At 50.2% G+C, this 25443-nt stretch overlaps 5 protein-coding genes and 1 non-coding gene across 10 annotated transcripts; 3 read left to right on the top strand and 3 right to left on the bottom strand.

Annotated features, from left to right (window-relative positions):
• Window positions 1–106: 106 nt before the first annotated feature.
• On the top strand, window positions 107–2658 carry LRRN4CL (LRRN4 C-terminal like). The gene is made up of 2 exons (XM_077759601.1): window positions 107–243; window positions 793–2658. Exon 2 carries the CDS (start codon window positions 798–800, stop codon window positions 1509–1511), a length of 714 nt encoding a protein of 237 aa, XP_077615727.1. The 5' UTR covers window positions 107–243; window positions 793–797; the 3' UTR covers window positions 1512–2658.
• Window positions 2659–4952: 2294 nt separating this feature from the next.
• On the top strand, window positions 4953–7615 carry UBXN1 (UBX domain protein 1). 2 transcript variants are annotated; one of them, XM_077759653.1, is made up of 10 exons: window positions 4953–5031; window positions 5138–5225; window positions 5366–5419; window positions 5509–5603; window positions 5699–5768; window positions 6007–6198; window positions 6292–6343; window positions 6482–6595; window positions 7115–7307; window positions 7473–7615. In XM_077759653.1, the coding sequence occupies exons 2-10, from the start codon at window positions 5167–5169 to the stop codon at window positions 7520–7522; spliced, it is 879 nt and encodes a 292-aa protein (XP_077615779.1). In that variant the 5' UTR covers window positions 4953–5031; window positions 5138–5166; the 3' UTR covers window positions 7523–7615. The 2 variants fall into 2 exon arrangements, with proteins under 2 accessions (XP_077615779.1, XP_077615778.1); XM_077759652.1 differs by having other exon boundaries at window positions 5509–5615.
• A 2860-nt stretch (window positions 7616–10475) lies between these two features.
• UQCC3 (ubiquinol-cytochrome c reductase complex assembly factor 3) lies at window positions 10476–11186 on the bottom strand. Its single transcript, XM_077759651.1, has 2 exons — window positions 10980–11186; window positions 10476–10881 (listed from the first exon to the last, which is right to left on the bottom strand). The coding sequence occupies exons 1-2, from the start codon at window positions 11097–11099 to the stop codon at window positions 10729–10731; spliced, it is 273 nt and encodes a 90-aa protein (XP_077615777.1). The 5' UTR covers window positions 11100–11186; the 3' UTR covers window positions 10476–10728.
• Window positions 11187–12359: 1173 nt separating this feature from the next.
• Window positions 12360–19809, top strand: LBHD1 (LBH domain containing 1). Of its 2 annotated transcripts, XM_077759650.1 has the most exons (6): window positions 12360–12509; window positions 12588–12747; window positions 14018–14245; window positions 16585–16709; window positions 19284–19381; window positions 19467–19809. In XM_077759650.1, the coding sequence occupies exons 1-6, from the start codon at window positions 12360–12362 to the stop codon at window positions 19495–19497; spliced, it is 792 nt and encodes a 263-aa protein (XP_077615776.1). In that variant the 3' UTR covers window positions 19498–19809. The 2 variants fall into 2 exon arrangements, with proteins under 2 accessions (XP_077615776.1, XP_077615775.1); XM_077759649.1 differs by having other exon boundaries at window positions 12360–12747.
• CSKMT (citrate synthase lysine methyltransferase) lies at window positions 12905–16298 on the bottom strand. Of its 3 annotated transcripts, XM_077759648.1 has the most exons (4): window positions 16224–16298; window positions 15846–15938; window positions 15621–15753; window positions 12905–15429 (listed from the first exon to the last, which is right to left on the bottom strand). In XM_077759648.1, the coding sequence occupies exons 3-4, from the start codon at window positions 15685–15687 to the stop codon at window positions 14774–14776; spliced, it is 723 nt and encodes a 240-aa protein (XP_077615774.1). In that variant the 5' UTR covers window positions 15688–15753; window positions 15846–15938; window positions 16224–16298; the 3' UTR covers window positions 12905–14773. The 3 variants fall into 3 exon arrangements, with proteins under 3 accessions (XP_077615774.1, XP_077615773.1, XP_077615772.1); XM_077759647.1 differs by having other exon boundaries at window positions 15621–15938; XM_077759646.1 differs by lacking the exons at window positions 15621–15753; window positions 16224–16298 and having other exon boundaries at window positions 15846–16203.
• Window positions 16015–16162, bottom strand: LOC144228003 (small nucleolar RNA SNORA57). The gene has a single exon (XR_013334089.1). It is a non-coding gene; the product is annotated as a small nucleolar RNA SNORA57 (small nucleolar RNA).
• Window positions 19810–25443: the final 5634 nt, after the last annotated feature.

Raw genomic sequence — 25443 nt, 5'->3', positions numbered from 1 at the left:
CTGAGCCCCTCTGAAGGGACCAGCCCGCTTCTTGGCATTCACGGGAAAAGGGGGGGCAGGGGGAGGGGGGCTAGGTGGTGACATCATAGTTGAAGGGTATAAAAGCTTCAGGCCAAAACAGAATTGAAATTGAAGAGAAGACACTGACAAAACCTGACTTCGCAGCCTGCGCCACCGGACCCTCCGCTTGAGACCCACAGACCTCTGGTCGAAGATTCAAGCTGCCGCAAGCCCCACCCACTGGTGAGGGGCTGCTGGGGGCCAGGGTAGAGTGGGGGGAGGGGGGGTGCCACAGGCAGCGACTGGAACTCCCTCGACAGGTGGGGACGCTTCGAAGGTCCTTAGTTTGCCCTTCTGTTCCATCTCCTCTCCTCTCTCATTTCTGTCTCCTTTCGCATTGCCCACTGTAATTGTTTTACGTAGATCTTTTCTCTGGGTGGCAGCTGGGAATTAGTCCACCTTTCTTCCCCAGGCTGAATAAATCATTTCCTCTTCTTTTCCCCTCCAGCACTTTGCTTATTCATTAACTGTTTCTGGTACTTCACATATGGCTGGTCACACCCCATGTCTCTCGTGTCAGACTATATTTGGGGCTTTTGGCCCGAAACCAAGCACATATCACCTTTTCAGAAGTTGGTTGACAAATTAAGAGTGTCAGTCTCCTTTCCTCCTCTTTCCTGGTCTCCTCTCGGCCCCCAGCTGTGTTCCCTGTCCCCAGTGGATTTTGTTGAGGGAAGGGCCTTAGAAGGCATGGGGTCTGAACAGTCTTGACCTATCCACCTTCCCTTCCAGGCTCCATGCTGGGCTCTCCCTCCCTTCTGTGGCTCCTGGCTGTCACCTTCTCCTTAGCTCCCAGAGGGCAGCCCTTGGGCCCTCGAGACCTTAAGGAAGAAGAGAAAGATGAGACCCCACAGCCACCTTCGTCCGCTGTCCCCTGTGACTACGACCGTTGCCGCCACCTGCAGATGCCATGCAATGAGCTGCAGAGGGCTGGACCCACGCCCTGCCTGTGCCCTGGGCTCTCCAGCCCCGCGCAGCCGCCTGACCCTCCGCGCTTGGGCGAGGTGCACGTGGTGGCCGAGGTCGGCAGCGCGGTGGTGCACTGGTGCGCCCCCTCCTCCCCGGTCCACCAGTACTGGCTGCTGCTAAGGGAAGGCGACGGGGCTCCCCAGAAGGGCCCCCCACTCAACTCGACTGTCCGCAGAGCAGAACTGAAGGGCCTGAAGCCCGGGGGCGCTTATGTCGTCTGCGTGGTGGCTGCAAATGGGGCCGGAGAAAGCAGCGTGCCGCCGGCAGGTGGGGAGGACCTCGAGAAGGTGGGTGGCCCTGCCTTGGGGCCCTGCAGGAAGCTGGCCGTGCCTCCCAGACCCCAGACCCTGGTCCACGTGGCTATCGGGGTGGGCGCAGCGCTGGTCCTGCTGAGCTGCTCTGCTCTGGTGTGGCACTTCTGCCTGCGTGAGCGCTGGGGCTGTCCCCGCCAGGCCGCTTCCCGACCCACCGCAGGGCTCTGAAGCAGCCTGGGGGCCTCTGGGGCCCAGCTGAGTCCAGGCTTAGACAGGCGAGGTCTGCCTGGACTCCGTGGGAGGAGGCAGTGCCCGCTGCTGCCCCAAGCAGCCTGGACAGCAGAGCAGGTGGCCAGGCGCTCAGGCTCCAGCGGAGTCTCAGTGTTCAAGCTGAGAGCTCGTTCAGGTCCCAGACTTGCCATCCTGCTCTAGGCTGAGGTTTTGAAAGGAGAAGGCATTGGGAGCTTTGTCCTTGAAGGACCAGATAGTAAATAATTTAGGCTTCGCAGCTCCAGAGAATAAAAGCAAAGATATTACGTAGGTAGCTCCTTAGCTGGGTGACCATGTGAAAATGTAGAAACTGGGGCTCATTCGGTTAAGCGTCTGACTTCGGCTCAGGTCATGATCTCACAGCTTGTGGATTCGGGCCCCGCATTGGGCTCTGTGCTGACAGCTCAGAGCCTGGAACCTGGATCAGATTCTGTGTGTGTGTGTGTGTGTGTGTGTGTGTGTGTGTGTGTGTGTCTCCGCCCCACCCCTACTCCCACTCTGTCTCTCCTTCAAAAATAAACATTAAAAAAAAATGTAGAAACCATTCTTAGCTCATGGGCCTGAGAACTCAGGCCCCGGCCGTATTAGACCTGTTGGCTATAGTTAGCTGATCGCCACCCCTGTCATACACCCTCAAAAGGGCTCTGGTGCATTGGTGGCTTTAGTGGGACTTTGAGAACGAGCTCCTTGCAGGGTGGGAGTTTGGGGCAAAGCTACTCCTGCTTTTACTTTTGGTTTAGTTATTGAAGGTGGGCACACCTGAGTGAGGATCCACCTGTGCTTGAAGTGGGCGGAAATGAGTGGCTGACATGGGATGGAAAAAGAGGGACCCTGCCTGAGCTGCTGTCCGGGACATTTCCCAAATCCAAGGGATGTCCCCCCACTTCCCCTCAATTTGTGTGTATTGTACATCCACTGTACCAACATTAAAGGAACTGTTAAAGGAAGACATTTGCATTTTCATGATCCTTTTCATTTCCCGGTCCACACACCTATTTTTCATAGTGTCTCCTTTTCTCCCCCAGAGTGATATATGTTATCAAATTTCTCTCCACTTAACTGGGTGTGGAGAAGTCTGAGATGGCTACAGAGTATGATCCTTGTTTTTGCTGGTTTTATAACATTTAATTACTTTTTTATTATGTTTTTAAAATGTTTTGTTTATTTCTGAGAGAGAGACAGACAGCGTGAGCAGGCGAGGGTCAGAGAGAGAGGGAGATACAGAATCTGAAACAGGCTCAAGGCTCTGAGCTAGCTGTCACACAGAGCCCCAAGATCATGGCCTGAGCCGAAGTCAGACGCTTAACTGACTGAGCCACCCAGGCGCCCCATAACGCTTAATTATAGAAATAACATTTATACGAGTTTCAAGTACCACTGAGGAATATAAAGGAAAGTTCCCCTTCTCTGGAGGTAATCACCCTCAGCAGAGCGGCGCTTTAGGCAATGCAAATGTTTTCTTTATTCACTCAGTGGATAATGGGCAATGTTCCACAATGTTCCACGATTTTGGAGCCTCCTTAGTCATGTCAAAGGCTGCATAATTTTCCATGGGACGATGCTCCTTAACTGACAGAAGCCGTCGCTCTTTATTGGAACATTTGTTTAGTGTTTGTTGCAGATGTCTTTGTGTATCCTCACATGTTTGTATTTCTATAGGGTACTGACCTGAAAGTAGATGAAAGAACGTAGTCCTATATAATTATTAATTTTAAAAAATCATTGGACTTCTAGGATAAATTTAGAATACGTTTGTTATCTATAACACACTTGCCACACCGTAGTGAATACTTTGTCCATTTTTTCTTTGCTTCCTGTATTTTCTCAGCATTTATTCGTTTACAAGTAACGAGGGTCCACTCTCTCATTATTCAAGACGTGCTTTGCATTTTTACTTACTCTTCACCACAGTTATTACGAGAGACAGTACCCCCTTTGAAGAAATGAGAAATTTGAGGTTGTAAATGGTTTGAGGCAACAAATAAGGAGTTAGGATGCCCAGCTCTAAAGCTGACGTTCCCTCCACTAGGGAGAGGCAACACAACATAGTGGTTTAGTGAATGCACACTGCATGGGTTTGAATCCTAGCTTGGTTATTTACCAGCTCCGTGACATCTTTCTGTGTGTGTTTTCTCTGACTAACAGCAGTATAATCATATAGATTGTTGTGATGATTAAATATGCATTAATCCTATAAAAGTTTCCAGCGCGTACACTTATTAATACCAGTAACTTAGTAGGACTCTGCCTCCAAATAAACATTCAAAGTGAGTTTACCTTAAGAGCTCTAACGGCCTGGGGCGCCTGGGTGGCTTAGTCGGTTAAGCGTCTGACTTTCGCTTGGGTCATGATCTCGCGGTTCGTGGGTTCGAGCCCCGCGTCGGGCTCTGTGCTGACTGCCAGCTCAGAGCCTGGAGCCTATTTCAGAGTCTCCAGGCTGTATCTCCCTCTCTCTCTCTGGCCCTCCCCTGCTCACGCTGTCTCTCTCTTTCCTAGAAATAAAAATTTTTAAAAAAAGAAATAAATAAAAATATTTTTTAAAAATCAATAAAAAAGAGCTCTAACGGCCTAAGCCTAGTGGTGTAGGGCTAAGTAATCACGAGGACTACACAGGGGAATAAATGGTTAATGGGGTAAATATTGGAGCTGGGAGGTGGAAAGGGGGTAGTCAAAGGATTCCTTTAGAAAGCAAACCTGGGGTCCCGGCTGAAAAGTGGGCGTTAACCAGTCCCACCAAAGAGGCAGGACATCCCAGGCGGAGGGACGGGTAGGTGCAGGGGCCTGGAAGAGCAAAACGCCCTGTGGCACAATCTGCACAAATTACGAGCAAGTGGTGGGAGATGAAACCGCGCGCTACCAACGTTTACACAGCGCGCTCTTGCCGGATACCTAACGGGAGGACTTATCGTTACTCTCACTTTACAGACAGGGCTCTAAACAAACATCAAAAACGGAGGAAGCCAGGCTACTAAGCACTTAGGTTTCATCCTGAGTGACTGGGGTGTCATGGAGAATATTCGAGCAGGGAGGTGATGACAGGATCACATAGCTGTGTTTTGCAAAGATCCCTCTGGCAGGCGAGCGGAGGATGGCTCAATTCCCCGGAGAGGATGAGCGGGTCAAAGAGTAGGAACATTTCTATGGCTCCTGATCCACGATGCCAAATAATTTTCCAATCGGCTGCGCCCAGAGCTTGCTTCGTTCCGCCCATGGGTTTCAGAGCCGCACCACCCCTCTTCCCCTCCGCTGCCGGGCGTCCCAGCTTGCGGGGATCGCCTCCTCGCCCTTGACCCGGACGCACCGCCCATCCCCGCCCATCCCCGCCCTCACAGCGTCCAGGCAGCCCGGCCAGGCGCGTGATTTCTGGCTCTCCGCGGCACCCGTCCGCGTCCTCCCCCACGTGACCCAAACAGATCCGGGCACTTCCGCTTCCCCTCGGCTTTCTTCTCGTCTGTGTCCGCGGCGGGGCCAGAGCCGGGTAAGTAAGAGAACGCCCGGCTGGGCCGTCGGGGGCGGCACCGTGCGCGGCCCGGGGGCCACCCCAGCGCTGACCTTCCTTCTCCCTCCTTCTCGCCCGCCTCCAGGTCCCCGCGGAAGCGGCGGTGGTGGCGCCATGGCGGAGCTGACGGCTCTGGAGAGTCTCATCGAGATGGGCTTCCCTAGGGGACGCGCGTAAGGGAGCCCCCCTAACCCTGGCCCGCGGGGATCGCGGACCTGGCTGCGCCTTTCCCCCAGCCTGGTGTCAGGCTCCACGCCCCAGCCTGATCCGCACCATGGCTCGCGGGCGCTATTCACGGTGTTTCTGCCCCCAGGGAGAAGGCTCTGGCCCTCACGGGGAACCAGGGCATCGAGGCTGCAATGGACTGGTGAGCGCTCAGACCGGGTCGCAGGGGACTTGGGAACTGCTGGAAGTGGCAGCCTCGTTGTTAACGTCCCTCCCGACTTCCCCTGCCAGGTTGATGGAGCACGAAGAAGACCCCGATGTAGACGAGCCGCTAGCGACCCCTCTTGGACATGTCCTGGGCCGGGAACCCACCTCCTCGGAGCAAGGTGGCCCTCAAGGTCCTGACCGAGGGACACAATGTGATTATTCACGAGGGCTCGAGGAGGATGAACGGACAGTAACACCGATTGCTTGTTTGTAGGAACCAGCTCTACCGCCGGAGAAGGCAAACCCGTTTTGAGTGAAGAGGAGAGACAGGAACAGACTAAAAGGTATAGTAACGAACAATGTCACATTTCTGGGGGTCGCCTTCCACGGTTGCATGCTGCACGAGTCTGATCAAAGAACCTGGACCTTCCCGCTTGCCCGCTGTCCTTCCTTGACGGTTTCCTCTTTGTTCCTGTCATTTCTTTTGGGCCCCATGTTCCCTGGTTTCATTTAGGATCCTTCTAAACTCCCCTTCTCAACCTGTGTCCATTTCTTTTGAGCTGTTTCCTTTCTGCAATACAGGATGTTGGAGCTGGTGGCCCAGAAGCAGCGGGAGCGGGAAGAAAGAGAGGAGCGAGAGGCATTGGAACGGGAACGGCAGCGCAGGAAACAGGGGCAAGAGTTGTCAGCCGCTCGACAGCGGCTCCAGGAGGATGAGATGCGCCGGGCTGCTGAGGAGCGGAGGAGGGAGAAGGCTGAAGAGTTAGCAGCCAGGTCCGGGTGCTGGGGATATGGCTGGTAGCGGAGAAAGGAATCTAGATTTGCTTTGTCAGTGTTCGACCTACTTTCTTCCTGTCTGCATTCCAGACAAAGAGTCCGAGAAAAGATTGAAAGAGACAAAGCAGAGAGAGCCAAGAAGGTAGGTGATTGGGAAAGCACTGGGGTGATGAAGTAGGTAGGCGAGTAGAAACCCTTTTCTAGGTTCAGAGGAGGACGGGCGTCCAGCGTTACTCTTAAGAGTGGGCGAGCCTGATCGGTGTTTTCCTCCGTCCAACAGTACGGTGGGAGCGTGGGTTCTCGGCCATCGCCACCAGCAGAGCCAGGTCCTGTTCCCTCCTCTCCCAGCCAGGAGCCTCCCACCAAGCGGGAATATGACCAGTGTCGCATACAGGTACCGATTCTAATTCCTGTCTTGCTTCTGGGGCCCCTTTGTCCGCCTCAAAGGTACCTGGCTCAGAGCTTTCTTCGGTGATGTTGCCTTCGCCAGATGTCTCCCTTCTTTGTAGATGACTTTTGAAACCCTATCTCCTCTACTCTCAGGAAAGATCGAATTTCCCTTGCTCCAGTCTTATTTAAATCCACACTTCCGTCTTACTTAGCAAGGGCCTTTTCATTTGGTCCTGTTTTCATTTCGCTTATTACACAGCTGTTTGCGGGGTGCGGTATTTATCTAGAGGTTTTTGGATGCTGCTGTCTTTGTTAAAAGAGGGAAGCTGGGAGCCTCTCTTCAGTGCTTAGTGAAACACAGCAGAAGTGGTGGTTCATTAGGTGCTTTTAAAGCGTAATTACGCCGGTTCAGTCTAAGAGGACGCAGAAGGCAGCTTTGCCATGCTGCTTTTCCTTACTCGATACTCGGGCGCCTCACTCAGTTTTGATGCTCACAGTACCGTGTCTCATGCTCCCCCTCTAGGTCAGGCTGCCAGACGGGACGTCGCTGACCCAGACGTTTCGGGCCCGGGAACAGCTGGCAGCTGTGAGGCTCTATGTGGAGCTCCACCGCGGAGAAGAACCTGGAGGGGACCAGGACCCCGTGCAGTTGCTCAGTGGCTTCCCCCGGCGGGCCTTCTCAGAGGCTGACATGGAACGGCCTCTGCAGGAGCTGGGTATGACACGTGCGACCAGACTCCAGACTTGGGGGAGGGGCGGGGATGCCGGAGAAAGGGCAGAATGCCACGGGGAAGGGACTTTGTGGAGACGGTATGCAGCCAGAAACATTGGGGGGCAAAAGGCAAGGATCTTTGTGGTCAGACCTGTTTTCTCCTCTTCAGGACTTGTGCCTTCTGCTGTCCTCATTGTGGCCAAGAAATGTCCCAGCTGAGAGGCCTTCATCCCACCATCCCTCTCCGACCTCTTCATGTTTGATAAAGCACTGACATCTCCTTCCTAATAAATAGACCCTCTGAGTTCTGTACGTGCCTGACTCCTTCCTGCATGGCTGGGAGGGACAAAACTCAGGCAGAGGAAGAAGCTAACGGGAAGGCACTTAGAATAGACCTTATTTTTCATCTTCAGTTTCCAACGAGGAAACCTTGATTACAGTCTCTGGATCTTTTTATTTGGGAAGTTAAGAGCAGCATTGGGGGTGGGGAGTACAATGAATAGCACGTTTTGCTCCTATGGGGAACGCAGTCATAAGCCTGAGACCCTTACTTATGTGCCTTTTTTTGTTTTTTTGCACCCCTCCGCCTCCCATCTTGACTTCTGGAAGCCCGCCTACCTAGTTAACTTCTTACTAAAACAGGGATGATAGGACCTATTAATTCAGATTGTTATGGGTGTTATGTAATGCTGATAAAGGGTGCTTTAGTTTAGTTCCTGGCACTTAATACGTTCCCAATGAGTATTACCTATTAAAAGAGTAATGGCGCCTGGGTGGCTCGGTTAAGCGTCTGACTTCAGCTCAGGTCATGATCTCATGGTCCGTGGGTTCGGCCCTGCATCAGGCTCTGTGCAGAAAGTGTGGAACCTGCTTGGGATTCTCTCTCCTTCTCTGCCCCTAACTCACGCGCACACGATCTCTCAAAGTTTTTTAAAAAATAAGTTTAGAAATCAATTTTTGTAGGAGGCCCCTGGGTGGCTCAGTCAGTTAAGTGTCCGACTTTGGCTCAGGTCATGATCTCATGGTTCAGGAGTTTGAGCCCCACATCGGGCTCTGCACTGACAGTGTGGAGCCTGCTTGGAATTCTCTCTTCCCTGCTCTCCCTCTGCCCTTCCCCTACTCACGTACGTGCTCTCTCTCAAAATAAATAAAAGAAAAAAACGGTAATTTTTTTCCAATGTGGCCATTCATAAAGGTTGAGGAGTACTGCCGTGACCTTCACAGCTGCATTTACTCTTCACCAAAAAGTATGAAGTACCTAATCTGTACCCCCCAGTCGTAAGTGCTGTCTGTGTATTAACAGAGCTAGGAAGGCAGTTATCTGGGCGTTGGTACAGTTATGCCATCTTTATTTTTATTAAGGTTTTTATTTAATCTCTACACCCGATAATGCGGCTTGAACTCACAACCCCGAGATCAAGAGTCATGTGCTCTTCCTACCAAGCCAGCCAGGTGCCCCCAATCATCCCATTTTAGAGACTAGGACACCAAAGTGGGTGACTTGCGGAAACCAACAGGTGGCGGACCACAGAACCTGGACACGTCTGGGGAGCCTGACTCTAGGGTTCGGGCTCCGAACTTCCCAAGTTCCTTCATCACCAATAGCCCCTGGCTGCTGCTCTCATCCTAGAGCTCCCTCAAACAGCTGCTGATCTTTCCCTTTCATTCCCCTGCTAGGAAAGAGGCCACGGTTAAACCAAAGATCACACATAACAAGTGTGTCTGGCTTAGTACTTCACCATCCATCGGGTGAAATCCGCGCCAGTGCACCGTCTGGGTTTACACTTCAGTGTTACCAAGCTTTATTTAGTGTCCTGGGTTTACTTAAATAAAAGGGGCACCTGGGTGGCTCAGTCCATTGAGCATCCCACTCTTGATTTCGGCTCAGGTAATGATCCCAAGGTCTTGGGCTTGAGCCCTGTGGGGGGGCTCCATGCTGAGTGAGGAAGCTGCTTGAGATTCTCTTTGGAGGCGCCTGGGAGGCTCGGTTGGTTAAGTGTCTGACTTCAGCTCAGGTCATGATCTCATGATTCATGGGTTCGAGCCCCTGTTGGGCTCTGTGCTGTCAGCTCAGAGCCTGGCCCCCTCTTCAGATTCTGTATCTCTCTCTCTCTCTCTCTCTCTCTCTCTCTCTCTCTGCACCGCCCCCGACTTGCACTCCGTATCTCTAAAAATAAATAAAAATTTTACTTTTTAAATTTCTTTTACACTTATTATTGAGAGACAAAGCACGAACGGGGGAGGGGCAGAGAGAGATGACACAGAATGCGAAGCAGGTTCCAGGCTCTGAGCAAGCTGTCAGCACAGAGCCCGATATGGGGCCCGAACTGGCAAACCGCGAGATCATGACCTGAGCTGAAGTCGGTCACTCAACTGACTGAACCACCCGGGCGCCCCTAAAAATAAATAAAAATTAAAAAAAACATTCTCTCCCTCTCTCCCCCGTGTGCGCGCACACTCTCTTAAATAAATAAATAAAAGCAGATTCCCCCCCCCCGACCTCAATTGCCATCTTCTTTGGAACCACAGGATGTCATATAGACCACCGGGAAATGAACTGCTGGACTTGGCTGCGGGGAGCGACCCAACTGCCAGCTTTATCTCGTTCCCTCAGAGATCCCAAGACTAGATTCAGGGATTACAAGCGACTACAGTGAAAACCTGGAAGAGGAAAAAAATCCCACCACCTACATGCAAAGGCTGGTCTGTGCCAAGCACTGCACTTTACAACTCTAAGAGAATCTTTTTACAACAAACCTCAAGATAATTGTCACCTTTTATGTAACAGGACTGTGGCTCCAAGAGGTTTTGTAACATGGAGGACTTTAATCAAGATCTGTCTGACTGAACGCATGCTCCTTTCACCCCTAGCAAATTGGCCTCCAAAGGTTCAATGGCCCCAGAAAGCATCACAGCACACGCTGAATGCTATAAGCCCCTCTCCAGCCTCACAGGACAGGGCACCATTTGCTACAGGATTTTCCACCATAGTTCTGATTTCAAGAATGTCACTTGGTTATCATCGAAAGTACGCTTGAACAGATCACATGACTTGTGTTTTGAGCATGTGGTCGCTGCGGGGCAGGTGGGAGCCACAGTCATCCGCATCCCCAGCACGGACCCCCAGAACACTCTAGACATTTATAGGCGCCAGACGGCAGTGCTCACTGACTTGACGGAGGAACGTGATTTATTGGTTCCTTGAGTTCGCCATATCCGACGCCCCCGCCCGCGACGTAGGACGTTAAAGTCAGTGCAGCTTTTGAGGAGGGACGTGCTCACCCGGCAGCTGCTCCTCAGGGGCTCCGGGAGGCCCGGGCGCGGCATCCTCGATGCGGACTCCCCGCTGGGCGCACGGAGGAGAAAGGCGGCCTCTGACTCTTGCGCGGGAGCAAGGTCCCCGCGCCCACGACGGAAGTCCCAGCTCACGCGGACTTGCCGCCGCCGCCGCCGCCCATCCAGTTCTTCCTCCAGGCCACGTTCTCTTGCGTGGCCGCTGCCTCCTGCAGAGTGGCCAGCACTAACTCTTTGGTCCTGGCCGCCTCCTCCCTGCGCCGCGGGTCTTGCTCCGGCATCTCCTGCGGGCGGGAAGGGAAGGGAGGTTCGTAGTCCTAACCCCCCCAGCCCGGCGCTCTCCGCCCGCCCACCCCTCCTCGGACTTCCAATCGCTCCCCACCTTCAGCATCGCCTGCATCCGCTGCTCTCCCGGGGTCACGAGGACAAAGAGCGCGGATCCCACGCCAGCCCCGGCGCCCAGAAGGGCACCCACGATCAGCGCTTTGCGCAAGGTCTCCATGGCCGAGAGCCGACCGGCGAGGCGCTCCCCGAGGAAAGCCGACCTTGGCGTCTCGCAGCCCTCCCCCGCCCCCGCGGAGGCTAGAGCGGCCCGCGGAGGAAACCATAGAGACGGGGTCGGGCTAGAGAGGGCCCGCTCGATGAAACTCGAACCTAGAGCGCCTGGGTCTTAAAAAACAAAACAAAACTGGATTTAACTGGGAAGCTTGAGAGCGTCCAGAAGCGTTGGCGTCGAGGCCCGAGCACGGGACCCATTGTCATGAAGGCCAGGGTGGGATTGCTACAGGGAGCGTGCGTGTCGGAGTGCGTGTCCTCATGGTTGCTGTGGGACTTACAGCTGTCCATTTCCAAAATCTCAGATTTCCTGGTGGATACAGGGCTCGGGCTGTGCTCTGTAGCTTCCTACAGTAACGTGTGCTTTCTCAGTACACCACATACTGGACATCCAGATACTTACATCAGTCTGTTGATCCACTCCAAATCCCCTTAACTTCTGAGCAAAAACTCAAAGCCAAATGTACTGGGTGGGGGGAAAGGTATATTTATGGGGTTTTTGTTGTTGTTGTTTGTTTGTTTGTTTGTTTTTTGCTTTACTTGTTAAATTAACGTGTTAAGAGTAAATTTGTTGTTTTCTCCTCATGGGAAACCCTTGGCTCCCCGACCCCACCCCCTGACATGAAACCTCTGGATTTGGAGTAACACACTGAGTTCTAGTTTGGAGAAGAAAGCACCTTTCTGTTGTGTGGCTCTGAGCAAATCATTTAAGTTCTTTGTGCCCTGGTTTCTGCATCAGAAAACGGGGCCAATGCCTATCTATCTCATAGTTTTAAGATAATTAGATGAGTTTATATATAAAGCATTTAAAAACAGTTACTGGTAAATATTAAACACCCTATAAATATTCATTAAGTAAGACACAAAGAAACGTCAAATTGGGAGACCCAGTAAGCAAAGGAATCAGGAAAATTCCAAGTTTGTTAGCAAAGCTCTTCACTCACAGGGCTTTAATCCAGATGCCCTTGTTGACTCCTGCCCCTCCTGCCTTTCCCAGTGACACCAGGGAGTGAGACTTAAATCTCCTATCCCACCTCTTGGGATTTTCCCCTCCCCTGGAAGGCCCATAATCTCCTAGCTTGTCATTCTCTTCTCAGAAGTGATTAGGGGCCAGGCTCCAAAGATTAAAGGAGCAGTCTGTGGGGTGTCCTGAGTAGGGGTACTACACTTTGAGTTCAACCACTCTGCCCTCTAAGAATTAGCACCCATGGCCCTTATGCCAGGGAGCAGCGAGGATGGGCCTTGGTCTAAAGATAGCCCAGGCTCCTCACAGCACCCTGAAAGTTCTAAGCTGACCAGCCCCCTGTGGATGGACGGAGGAGAAATTGGCAGGGTTGAAGGTCACCAGGATGTTCAGGTTAGTACTCCCCTACCCTGTGACCTGCTGCTGACTCATCCTCCAATTTGGTCCAAGCACCCTGCTGTCCTGATTCAGGAGATCTCTCAAAAGACCCGCCTGCCCTCTGTTGTGGTGGAAACCTCTGAGGGGAGTGAAGAGAGCGGCGAGCTTGGCTGGCCACATGAGGAGCTGCTGCTGCTCACTGATGAGGAAGAGGAGGCCGAGGTCTTCTTCCAGGACCAAAGTGAAGAGGCAGGTGAGGGAGGCGGCTGCTTCAGTGGGGCCCTTGCCACCTGGATGTTCTGGGCAGGGCCCGGTTAGAAAACTCAGTATCCCCTGCGTTACACAGTACGAGGCTCACAGTAGATGCTTAGTAAATGTAGTTAAGAATGACAAAGAGGTAGAGCGAAAAGTCAAGGTGTCTGGAAAGGTTGAGCTTTATTTTTTTATTTAAAAAAATCTTTTTAGGTTTACTTATTTTTGGTAGAAAGAACACAAGCAGAAGAGAGAGGGAGACACGGAATCTGAAGTAGGCTCCAGGCTCTGAGCAGTCAGCACAGAGCCTGATGCAGGGCTCGAACCCACAGACCATGAGATGATGACCTGAGTTGAACTGAGCCACCCAGGTGCCCCTAAAGTTGAACTTTAGAGGGAAGTTGTAATTCAGATGGGTGATGCCTTTTAATTATTTTAAAAATATACTTAATTTTTCAAAATATTTACATTGTTGTGTGTGTGGGGATGAAAGGTAATAAAATTATCCCAAATCGACTACCCAGAGAGGTTACATTTTGGATGCCTTTTCTTCCAGAATTTCCCCCATCTGATACTGTTATAAAAAGCTTATTTACTAGCATTTACAGTGGGCCAGGCACTGTGCTAAATGCTTTTATCTCATGATTTTCAGAACCCAATGGGGGAGACCCTTGTATCCTGAGGAAACGGGACCATGAAATTAGGCTCTTAATCACAAATGCTGTATTACTTCCTTTCTTTAAAATGTTTTATTTATTTCTGAGAGAGAGTGTGAACAGGGGTGAGTCAGAGATACACAGGATCTGAAGCAGGCTCCAGGCTCTGAGCTAGCTGTCAGCACAGAGCCTGATGCGGGGCTCGAACCCACTGTGAGATCATGACCTGAGCCGAAGTTGGATGCCTAACCAACTGAGCCACCCAGGCGCCCCTGTATTACTTTCTCATAACTAAAAAAGAAAAATCACACAAATTTGTTTCCTCTTTCAAAAAAATCAGTAACATATCAGGAATACTTTTCACTTTTTAAAAAATATTTTTGAGAAACATCGCGCGCGCAAGCGTGCACATGGGTGGGGGAGGGGCAGAGAGGGAGACAATCTGAACCAGTCAAAGGGCTGAGCTGTCAGCATAGAGCCCAATGTGTAGCTCAAACTCACCGACGGGGAGATCATGACCTGAGCAGAAGTGGGATGCTTAACTGACCTACCACCCAGGTGCCCCCAGGAATACCTTTCACTTTTAATGGGCTCTTCAACTCCCCTCTCCCCCAGGCTGGACTTGGAGCCCACTGGACCCCAGATCTCCCTTAAGAACCTTTAACCCCGAACTCAGCTGGGGACAGGAACAAGTAGAGCAAGAGGTCTCCTGGATTCCCGAGGACACAGAGTATCAGGAAGCCTCCAACCCCTGTCTTCTCTGGAACCCAGCAACAGGCTCCCATGTGTGTAGAAGCTGCTTTGTGGAATATTCGCATCTCCTGCCTCCCAGGAGCTTTGAGGGTAAGTATCTGTTCTCTCTCCCTTAACATTTCAGTGAAGCTTGTTACGAGGCCCTCCTCGCTGTCCTGTAAATCTCCCCCTTTCACAGGCTGAGGGTGGTGAGGCTTGGAGATTAGGCCACTGGCTCACCCAAGTCTGTCAGTGCTGGGATTTAGATTAAAAACAAAACAAAACAGTTTAAAAAACAAAAACAAACTCCTGTATGTGTCCTTAGGAACTGCAGTTAGTTGGGGTTAGAGAATGGTCCGTTGCGCCTTCTCTATTTAGCACACACCTTGTGCCTGGCATTGCTGAGTACTCAGTGTTTCACCTAACATTGTATGTAATCCCAACTCCACCTATTATTCCTGCCTTGCAGAGGTGTAAACTGGGGCACAGAAACATCCAGAATATGTGCACATGGCTAGTAAACATGGAGGCCAGGCCTCAAATCCTTGCTTCCCAGCTGTCATACAAAGGATGAAAAAAAAAAATCCTATCCACCTCTCTCCTCACCCAACGGAAAAATTAGAGTCAGAAGTAAAGTCTTTAACGAGAACCTTGAACCAAGTAAGCAAAGTAGGGGATGCCCCGGAAAGGGCCTAGCTCCTGCACAGTCACAGTCCGGCCTTGGGACCCTTGCTCCAGGCAGGGCAGCCGCACATCAGGGTCCTCATCTGAAAACTGAATCAGGGTCCCCTGGGGGCTTAGGACCCTTAGGCATTCTGACAGAAGCTGGTAAGCCCCAGGCAGACCACCACGGGCAACAGCATCCCAGGTGCCCTTATCCAGAACTAGCTGGAAAGAGCCGGAGGAAGCCACTGGGCCCAGGTTCTGGGCATCAGCCTGAATGAACTGCAGTCGAGAGGCAGGGTGCCCAGGATACAGGGGTGTTTGGCCGTGGCCACCTTCCAGGAGGCTGTTCATGTGGTCCACCGCCACAGGAGAGAAGTCCACCCCCAGCACATCGACGGGATGTGGACACTTGGTGTAGAGGCCTGTACACAGGCTGGAGGTCCCACAGCCCACGTCCAACACCCGGAGTGGATAGGCAGCCCGGGCCTCCTGAAGCAGCGGCAGAAGGAACCCCTGGGCTTCCTCATACCCAAAGAACCAGTCGAACGTGGGGACGCTGCCGATTCGGAAACCGCCATGGAGCTTATCCCAGAGGCGACGGTCGGCCAGGCAGCTACCAGCCAGAGAGCCTGTGGACACGAGTGGAGTACATGTGTCACCCGGCGCCCAAGTTTCATCACATTGCAGCAAAAAACTAAACCAAACCAACAACAACAAAAAAACCCGGTGCCCTGGGGTTTGGAGAATCACAACTTCAGGAATTAGATTCCCGGGTCACTAAGAACCCGCCTTACCCTCCCACTCTGCCAACCTTCCCTACCCAACAAAGCGCGGCGCGCCCCGGCCGCCAGGGTCGCCACGTGGAGCGTTGCGCGCAGCGCGGCCATCTGGAGATCCCGGCAAGGTCGGCCAGAGAACCTTCTGCGAAATGTCGCCCGCACTCCCGCAGGAGCCTGAGGTCCGAGAGAAAAGCTGCAATTCCGCTTTGTGGGATAACGCGTGCAGCCTCCCTAATGACAACCTCGGAAAAAACGCAGACACACACCTACTACGGTAGGAAAGGCCTTTATTGTTTGCAACGGGAAATTTAAGAGGACGGGGACACGACAGCTCCGGCTCCAGGGGCGGCTCCCCAGACCTGAAATCAAAGGAGAAGGTGTGAGCACCCCAGGGAGGAGCCTGCAGAACCTCGGTTCCACCGAGCTCCTTGGAGCCGGTGTCCCGGCGCTTGAGGATAGAACCCGCGGACCGGAAGCCGCAGGCACCGAAGACATGACGCCGAGGGGGCCGGAGCCCTTCCGTCTGCCTCCGTACATTACGGGGGCCGGGACCGCACACCCGACCCCCGCCAAGAAAAGGAGGGTGCGCAGGCCCCGCCCAGAACCCCCTCCAGGTTGGGTAGCTCCGACAGCCGACTACCTACCTACCCTTCCGCTGTCCGAGGAGAGAGCTAAGCCCCCGCCGTGCTCCTTTATATAGCCTCAGTACCCGCCCCTGGGCTGCGATTGGCTCGCGGAGGCCGAGGGGCGGGGCCCACGCGGACCCTGCGCAGAGCCCAAACGCCGGCGGGGAACCACGGTCGCTGCGCGGCCATGGGGGCTCCCGGGGGAAAGATCAACCGGCCCCGAACGGTGATTGTGTGGGAGCTCCGACTTTGTTTCCCCACGCGTCTTGGAGCCCTCTCATCTCGCCAGAGATGGGATCAATGGGCCGGAGTCGCCGGGTGCGGGGTCTTGGGTCGCGGTGCGCGGCTTGCGTCTGATTAGCATCTTCCTCCCCCTCAGGAGCTGAAGAAGAAGCTGTTCAAGAGACGGCGGGTGTTGAACCGGGAGAGGCGACTGAAGCACCGGGTGGTCGGAGCTGTGATAGACGAAGGCCTGATCACGCGGCACCACCTCAAGAAGCGGGCGTGAGTGCCAGACTCTCTTCCCTTTGCTCCTCCCCCCCAACCTCCGCCGAGTCCCCTTTCCCCCTCCCTGTCGATCTCCGCTGCGAGTTACCACCTCGCTTTCCTTGTGCGCTGTGTTTGTGGCTACAGTCCGCTAGCCTGCGACAACACTGGTAGCTCACTTTGGGTCTTGGACACGACTAAGAATCTAAGGGGAACTGTTGACACACCCACCTCCCCAGATAACGTTGTACCGTCACATAGATTTTTATACGTAAATTTAAATGTTTAAAATTTGTATTTTTTCCTTTTTTAAAACATTTTAAATTTATTTTTGCGAGGGATGGGCAGAGAGGGAGACACAGAATCTGAAGCAGGCTCCGGGCTCTGAGCTGTCAGCACGGAGTGGAGGCGGAGCTTGAACCCACAAACCTGAGATCATGACCTGAGCCAAAGTAGGAAGATTAACCAACTGAGCACCCAAGCACCCCTAAATATTCTTATTTCTGAGAGAGAGTGTGTGCGGAGGAGAGGGGCAGAAGGAGAGAGAGAGAGAGAGAGAGAATGAATGAATCCTAAGCGGGTTCCACGCTCATCGCAGCTGAGCTCCACTGTGGGCTCCCTCCCACTACCATGGAATCACCACCTGAGCCAAAACCAAGAGTCAGACACTCAACCAACTGAGCCACCCTGGTGCCCCTGTAAGTTAAAGCACACACATTGGTGCATGCATTCGGTGAATGCACCCTGGGTCTTGGGGAAGAGTTCCCATCCCATTCTTTCATTGACTTCACTGTAAATATTTACAATTTTGTGGTGTAATTAGAAGTATATTTGGTCTTTGTCCCTGGTTCCTGGCACAGAACTTCTAAAACCCCTAAAACTTCCTGAGTGACAGGAGGGTCTTTTTTTTTTTTAATGTTTTTTATTTATTTCTGAGAGAGAGAGACAGCGTGAGCAGGAGAGGGTCAGAGAGAGAGGGAGACACAGAATCTGAAACAGGCTCCACGCTCTGAGCCAGCTGTCAGCACAGAGCCCGACACAGGGCTTGAACCCACGAACCGTGAGATCATGACCTGAGCCGAAGCCGGGACGCTTAACTGACTGAGCCACCCAGGCGCCCATGACAGGAGTGTCTTTTAAGGCATATAGGGAGCCCCTTTGAGCACACTTAAGATTATGCTAATGATAACTTAGGGTGGGGTGATGTGAGGGTTAGAAATTTAAGCTCCACCCATCTGGGAAGATTAAGTTCTATAAAAACTCTTGAATAACAGAGATCTGATGAGTTGCCTGGTTAGGTGCTGGGGAGATAGCACACCTGGAGAGGGCAAGGAAACTCCATGCCCCTTCCCCATACCTTACCCTATGCATCTCTTCCATCTGGCTATTTCTGAATTGAATACTTTTGCGGTAAATAAGCAAATGCAAGTAAATGTTTCCCTGAGTTCTCTGAGCTGTTCTAGCAAATTAGGGAACCTGAGAAGGGGATCATGAGAACCTTGATTTATAGCTGGTCATTCAGAAGTACAGCTTGGGCTAGGGACTGGCCTCCGAAGTGGAATGCTGTCTTGTGGGACCAAGCCCCCAACCTGTGGGATCTGATGCTGCTCTCCCGGTAGATGGTGTCAGAATTGAGTTAAATTTATAGGACTCTCAGTCACTGTCCGCTGAGAATTTGAGAATGGCTTGATGTGGGAAAGCCTCACACGTTTCTGGTGTCAGAAGTATTGAAAATAGGGGCGCCTCGCTGGCTCAGCTGATAGAATGTGCAACTCTTTTTTTTTTTTAATATTTTTATTTATTTCTAGGAGAGAGAGAGAGAGAGACAGCGTGAGCAGGGGAGGGTCAGAGAGAGAGGGAGATACAGACTCCGAAACAGGCTCCAGGCTCTGAGCTGGCAGCCAGCACAGAGCTCGACGCGGGGCTCGAACCCACGAACCACGAGATCATGACCCAAGCGAAAGTCGGACGCCTAACCGACTAAGCCACCCAGGCGCCCCTAGAACGTGCAACTCTTGATCTTTGCAGTTCATGAGTTCAAGCCCCACATTGGGCATGGAGCCTACTTAAAATAAGATAAAATAAAAAGAAGTATTGAAGATAGAAGAGAAAAATAGCTTTCCCTTACAAGTTTTTGCTATATACCATGCTTTAACATTTAATGTTAAGTACTCTATGTATATGTATGAGAGTAGTATTAAGTATGTTAATAGCTAACTGTTGGGGAGATTTAACTCAACTACCTCAAAGCCCAGATTTTCAAAGTCTTTTTACTTGACTCCAAAGACCATTTCTTTTTGTTTTTATTTATGTTTTATTTATTTGAGAGAGAGAGAGAGAGAGACAGCGTGAGTAGAGGAGGGGCAGAGAGAGAGAGAGGGAGACACAGAATTCGAAGCAGGATCCAGGCTCCAAGCTGTCAGCACAGAGCCCAATGCGGGACTCAAACTCATGAACTACGAGATCATGACCTGAGCAGGTGCTTAACCAACTGAGCCACCCAGGCGCCCCCAAAGGCGTTTTCAATAGCCAGCTCCAGCCTACGGGTGGCTCCGGTTAACCTGGACATCTTTGCCGACACCAACCCTTCAGGTCCAGCGCACGTGCCAACATTACTCTCTCTGGGAAGAAGCGCAGAAAACTCCTCCAGCAGATCCGACTGGCCCAGAAAGAGAAAGCAGCCATGGAAGGTGAGGCTGGGGCACAGAGGTAGGGTGAGGGGGGCAGCCCGGATCCGTTGAGGGTCTTTCACACATCCTCTTTCCTTTTGCTCAGTGGAAGCCCCCACGAGGGAAGCCAGGACTAGTGAACCACAGCCCAAACGGCAAAAGAAGACAAAAGCCCCCCAAGACGTAGACATGGAGGACCTTGAAGATAAGAGCTAAACCCCCACACCTCCTACCAGAAGATTCTCAGCTGGAGCCAGAAGGACTCTGGTTATTTCAGAGGACCTTGGAGAAGGCATTGGCCCCTCTCACTTTTCTCAGATTCCTCTTCCTTAATGGCCTAGGGAGCTGCCCTGTAGGAATGTGTCGAGCAGAAGAGAGTGGAGAAGAAAGATGGAAGAGGGGGCTCCTTAGCAGTCAGCTCCATGTGTAATAAAGCCCTAGACTTCTCACTGCAATGTGTGTGATTAAATGGAGGAACCGGGAGGGGTCTAAGAGTGGGGAAACAAGACAGTTAGGAAATGAGACCCACGGAGCTTATTTGAGCAGAGGCAACGAGAAGCCAGCCTCCGCACCTGGCTGGCTCAGTCAGTAGAACATGCAACTCTAGATCTCAAGTTGTGAGTTCAAACTCCAATTGGGTGTAGAGCTTACTTAAAAATAAAATCTGGGGCGCCTGGGTGGCTCAGTTGGTTAAGCCTCTGACTTCAGCCCAGGTCATGGTCTTACAGTTCGTGGGTTCGTGCCCCACATCAGGCTCTGTGCTGACAGTTCAGAACCTGGAGCCTGCTTCGGATTCTGTGTCTTCCTCTCTCTGCCGTTCTCCCGCTTATGCTCTGTCTCTCAAAAATAAATAAGCGTTAAAAAAGAAAAAATAAATAAATAAAATCTTAATAAAAGGGGGGCGCCTGACTTTAGCTCAGCTCATGATGTCACATTTGTGAGTTCGAGCACCACGTTGGGCTTTGTACTGACAGTGTGGAGCCTGCTTGAAAATCTATCTCCCACTCTCTCTCTCCCTCCATCACTTGTGCTTTCTCTCTCTCTCTCAATAAATAAACTTTAAAAAAAAAAATCTACCATTATTAAAAAAATTTTTTGGGGGGACGCTTGGGTGGTTCAATCGGTTAAGCGTCTGACTCTCACAGTTTGTGAGTTCAAGCCCTGCATCAGGCTCTGTGCTGATAGCTCGGAGCCTGGAACCTGCTTCAGATTCTGTGTCTACTTCTCTTGGCCCCTCCTCTGTTCACATTTTCAAAAATAAATAAACGCTAAAAAAATTTTTTTAATAAAGTTTTTTTTTAATTTTAATGTTTATTTATTTTGAGAGAGTGAGAGCAGGGAAGGGGCAGAGAGAGACATAGGCACAGAATCCGAACTCATGAACCGCAAGATCATGACCTGAGCTGAAGTCACCGCCCAACTGACTGAGCCGCCCAGGCACCCCAAGTTTTTTGTCTTAAAGTAAGTTCTTTGCAGAACTTGAACTCATGACCTTGAGATCAAGAGTCGCATGCTCTACTGACAGCCAGCCAGTCACCCCAGGATTATATTTTTAATAAAGTGAAGACCAAGTATTATTTTTCCCATTTACCATTCAGAACTGTTGGAAGACAGGGCCGGGGTGTTTAATTAAAGTAAAAAGCTGCCTCGGTGGAGGTGTGTTCGGGGTGGGGTGGGGGGAGAGACATCTCCCCTATTTAATCGGTGTAAGCTTCCTTGGAAGAGGGAGGGTTTGGTCCCAGTGTTGCACCTCCTTTCCTCCTGCCACCCGCCCTCCCAACACCCCCCCCCAACTTCATATTTTGAATTTCAAACTCAGGAAAGAAATTACTAAAATGAACGTTTATAAATGCATTCTACTTAGATTTACCAGTTTTTAGCATTTGTCAACACTTGTTTTATCTCTATGCACTTGTAAATATGTATGCATGTGTCTTTGCTGACTCACTTGAAGGTCAATTGCAGATGAAATTTTTACCCTGGAGAACATTTTTTTTTTAAGGTTTTTGTTGTGTTGTGTTGTGGTTTTTTCTGAGAGAGAGAACAGAAGAAGCAGAGAGGAGAGAGAGAATCCCAAGCAGGCTCCATAAGGAGTCCCACTCAGGACTCCCATCTTACCAACTATGAGATCATGACCTGAGAGGAAATCAAAGTCAAGAGTTGGTTGCTTAACCGACTGAGCCACCCATGTGCCACAGAACATTATTTTATATAGCCAAAATACTACTATCACACTATTATACTATGAAGACATTTGACATTAGCTAATACTGAGGTTTTCATATTTGAATTTCCTTAGCTGTTCCAATAATACCAATAATATATATATATGTTGTTTTTTTTTTTTTTGAGAGAGTGTGAGCAGGGTAGAGGGGCAGAGGGAGAGAGAATCTCAGGGAGGCTGGCACAGCCCAATCCCACAACCCTGGGACTACAACCTGAGCAGAAATGAAGAGTGGGACGCTCAACCTACTGAGGCACCCAGGAGCCCCTCCAATAATATTCTTTATAGCTGTTTTCCCCCTCGATCCAGGAGCTAATCAAGGATCATGTACTTCTTTTATTTTTTTATTTTTAAAAAATGTTTTATTTATTTCTGAGAGACAGCGTGAGCAGGGGAGGGTCAGAGAGGGAGACACAGAATCTGAAACAGGCTCCAGGCTCCGAGCCAGCTGTTAGCACAGAGCCCGAGGCGGGGCTCGAACCCACGAACCATGAGATCATGACTGAAGTCAGATGCCCAACCAACTGAGCCACCCAGGCGCCCCTCATGTACTTCTTTTAATTGTCCTATCTCTTTTGTCTTATTCAACAGTACTTTTTTTAATGTTTATTTTTGAGAGAGCGCAAGTGGGGGTGGGGCACAGAGAAGGGGAGAGAGGATCAGAAGTGGGCTCTTCACTGACAGTGACAAGCCCAATGTGGGACTTGAACTCCTGAACCACAAGATCATGACCTGAGCAGAAGTTGGACCCTCAACCAACTGAGCCACCCAGGTGCCCCACATTCAACAACACCTTCTACCTATTTTAGATAACTTGACGATTTTTGAAGAGTCCAGTGTAATTTTATTTATTTATTTAGGAATAATCCAGGGGTGCTTGGGTGGCTCAGTCGGTTAAGCGTCTGACTTCAGCTCAGGTCATGATCTCATGGTTTGTGAGTTCAAGCCCTGCATCAGGCTCTGTGCTTGCAGCTCAGAGCCTAGAGCCTACTTCGGATTCTGTGTCCCCTTCTCTGCCACTCCCCAACTTGTACTCCGTCTCTCAAAAATAAATGTTAAAAAAAAATTAGGAATAGTCCATTTCCCATTGCTTACATCATGAAGTAGGTGATATCAGCTTGTCTCATGATTAGTGATTCTATGTGTAGAAACTTGGTTAAGTGGGTGTCTGTCGGATTTCTCCATTCTTAAGTATACTTTTCCTTTGTAATTCATAAGTAATCTATGGAGCTGCTACTTTGAGATTGTATGAATAACCTATCCCCCCAAAACCTTTCACCCCATGATTTTAGCACCCATGATAATCTTTACCCGAATTAGTTACTGCACAAAATGGTAATTTTCTTTTCTTTTTTTTTTTTTTTTTTTACAAATAGTTTGTTGTCAAGTTGTTTTCCATATAACACCCAGTGCTCATCCCCACAAGTAATTTTCTAATTTTATCCTTCATTCACTGATACTATTCATTCAGCATATTCTGTAAAGAAAACCCCTTCCTCTATAAAAACATCACTATGAATTCTGATTGTTTCTCAATGTGTCATAATCTATGACTGTTGCTCTTTTTTAAAAAAAATTTTAATGACTATTGCTTTTACAGGTTTGAAATCATGGCCAAAATTTGGCCAACAGGAGCTTTTTCAAGGTGGTCTCTGTGTTGTTTTGACACAACACCATCAGTATTTGAGCACTTCCTTGCTTTCTGACACAATGATACGTTCCAATCTAACCTCTATGTCCCCCTGGCCTAAAACTTGGAATCAAGCATTTCCCCAGGGAAACAGTATTATGTCCAGTTTTGAACACAGAAGGAAAAGCACTTGTTTGAAACTGACTGTATTCAGATGCAGTAAAGAGAGGAGGAGAGGCAATAGGAAGGAGAATGAAAGACATTTTTTAAAATTTTAATTTATATATATATATATATATATATATATATATATATANAAGAGGGAGACACAGAATCTGAAACAGGCTCTAGGTTCCAAGCCGGCTGTTAGCACAGAGCCTGATGCAGGGCTTGAACCCACGAACTGCGAGATCATGACCTGAGCCGAAGTCGGACATTTAACCGACTGAGCCACCCAGGTGCCCCAAATATTTTTTTTTTATTTTAGAGAGAGACAGAGTGTGAGCAGGGGAGGGGCGGAGACAGAATGAGATACGGAATCCGAACCAGGCTCCAGGCTCTGAGCTGTCAACACAGAGCCAGAAGCAGGGCTCTAACTCATGAGCTGTGAGATCATGACCTGGGCTGAAGTCGTACACTTAACCGGCTGAGCCACCCGGGCACCCTTTAATAAGTGATCTTAAGTGATCTTTGCAAAAAGTCTGTCAGATAGGAGAAATACCCATTTTACAGATAAGGAAATGGGCTTCAAACAGTTGGGTCAATCGCTCAAGGTTACATTGCTGATAAATTGCAGACACGAATCTAGATCTGTGTCTGTCCAACACTGAAACAGGCATCTTTAGATTATGAAATCCTTAAGAGCAAGGACCACATAATAGTTTCATTCCTGGAGAACTTACATGTTTCAAAAGTCTCCTTAAAAAAATTTTTTTTTACATTTAATTATTTTTGAGAGACAGCGTAAGACAGAGTGCAAGCGAGGGAGGGGTAGAGAGAGAAGAAGACACAGAATCAAAAGCAGCCTCCAGGCTCTGAGCAAACTGTCAGCACAGAGCCCGACGTGGGGCTCGAACCCACAAACTGTGAGATCATGACCTGAGCCAATGTCCGATGCTCAACCAACAGAGCTGCCCAGGCACCCCAAAAAGTCTCCTTTTATAGATCAAAAGTTGAGGCTCTGAGATGGTTAAGTGTTGGGTCCCAGTTCGAGACAGTGTTAGGAGTAGAAATATTTACTGTTCTAGAACAGATCTTGCTAGTGGGTAGTATATGATGGAGATAACAAAGGCAAAAGGAAAAAAATTAAACTTCTTTAAACTTATAGCCCACTGGCAATTACTTGAGACAAGCAGAGTGGCCTTCCTCTGGAAGCTTAGCTGCCTCAATGTTAATATGTTGCCAGGGACAAAGGGCAACCTTAGCTTGACAGTATCCTCCAGGGTCCTGTAATAAATTCCTTTCAAAACCTCCTTTATCTCTATCTGCCCAAGATACATGGTAGCAATCATCATCGCCTAAACATAGGGCCCTCTGATACACATCTGAGGGGTCTGACAGCTAAGAATTTACTAGGCTGTAGTAAATAACCTTTTCCTAACGCCAGCTAGCCCCTCAAGATCCTGGAAGCCTCAGGTCCAAATTCCTTAGAGACTTAATGCTCTCCCTATCCCCCCTCCCCACCTGAAAGTTTGTCATCAGCCCCTCCTTACAAACCCAACTGCAGCTCTTTTTGCCCACAGGTCATGTTCCCTTTTTTGCACCAAAGAAGTCTCAAGAATTCTTTCTTGACTGTTCACTCGTGAACCCCAACATTTAGGATCAGTGAACATATTCCCTGGTTTCAAGTTTCACAACACTCTATGAGGTAGTTGTACTATTACCATTCTTATTCCCAGAGGAGGAAATAGGCACAGAAAGGGTAAATAGAGTACACAACCAGTAAATGCAACAGCTGAAACTTGATCTTGACTGGCCATTATGGGGGCTCTTGATGAATGCATAGTTCTCTGCATATAGTTTCTGCCCTCCCTTTCCTCAAGGGAGAGGAAGGGCCCTGAGTTGGCAGGTTGGGAAGAGAGCAAAGCCTAAAGAACAGAGACTAACAGAACTGTAGTGCAAGCCTGTGACTGGGAGAGAACCCACAACCCAGCCAGCACAATTTATTTTGGGCTTCCTGTTCCCCCTCTCTTTCCTTTTCCTTTCTTGGGGCCCCCCCCTTCTTTCCGT

Source organism: Crocuta crocuta, unplaced genomic scaffold (genome assembly GCF_008692635.1).
Source record: "Crocuta crocuta isolate KB4526 unplaced genomic scaffold, BGI_CrCroc_1.0 scaffold53, whole genome shotgun sequence".
In the NCBI taxonomy this organism is placed as follows: domain Eukaryota; kingdom Metazoa; phylum Chordata; class Mammalia; order Carnivora; family Hyaenidae; genus Crocuta; species Crocuta crocuta.
This window is presented reverse-complemented; position numbering and strand designations above follow the sequence as displayed.

Bases quoted from the DNA above. Each gene is read 5' to 3' on its own strand.
- LRRN4CL (XM_077759601.1), top strand. From the start codon at position 798: ATGCTGGGCTCTCCCTCCCTTCTGTGGCTCCTGGCTGTCACCTTCTCC.
- UBXN1 (XM_077759652.1), top strand. From the start codon at position 5,167: ATGGCGGAGCTGACGGCTCTGGAGAGTCTCATCGAGATGGGCTTCCCT. The intron at 5,226-5,365 runs GTAAGGGAGCCC...TTCTGCCCCCAG, and splicing joins GGCTTCCCTAGGGGACGCGC to GGAGAAGGCTCTGGCCCTCA. The intron at 7,308-7,472 runs GTATGACACGTG...TCTCCTCTTCAG, and splicing joins ACGGCCTCTGCAGGAGCTGG to GACTTGTGCCTTCTGCTGTC.
- UQCC3 (XM_077759651.1), bottom strand. From the start codon at position 11,099: ATGGAGACCTTGCGCAAAGCGCTGATCGTGGGTGCCCTTCTGGGCGCC. The intron at 10,882-10,979 runs GTGGGGAGCGAT...TCCCGCCCGCAG, and splicing joins GGATGCAGGCGATGCTGAAG to GAGATGCCGGAGCAAGACCC.
- LBHD1 (XM_077759649.1), top strand. From the start codon at position 12,360: ATGGCCCTTATGCCAGGGAGCAGCGAGGATGGGCCTTGGTCTAAAGAT. The intron at 14,246-16,584 runs GTAAGTATCTGT...CCTCCCCCTCAG, and splicing joins GCCTCCCAGGAGCTTTGAGG to GAGCTGAAGAAGAAGCTGTT. The intron at 16,710-19,283 runs GTGAGTGCCAGA...CCAACCCTTCAG, and splicing joins CACCACCTCAAGAAGCGGGC to GTCCAGCGCACGTGCCAACA.
- CSKMT (XM_077759646.1), bottom strand. From the start codon at position 16,116: ATGTACGGAGGCAGACGGAAGGGCTCCGGCCCCCTCGGCGTCATGTCT. The intron at 15,430-15,845 runs GTGTGTGTCTGC...TCGTGTCCACAG, and splicing joins GGCCTTTCCTACCGTAGTAG to GCTCTCTGGCTGGTAGCTGC.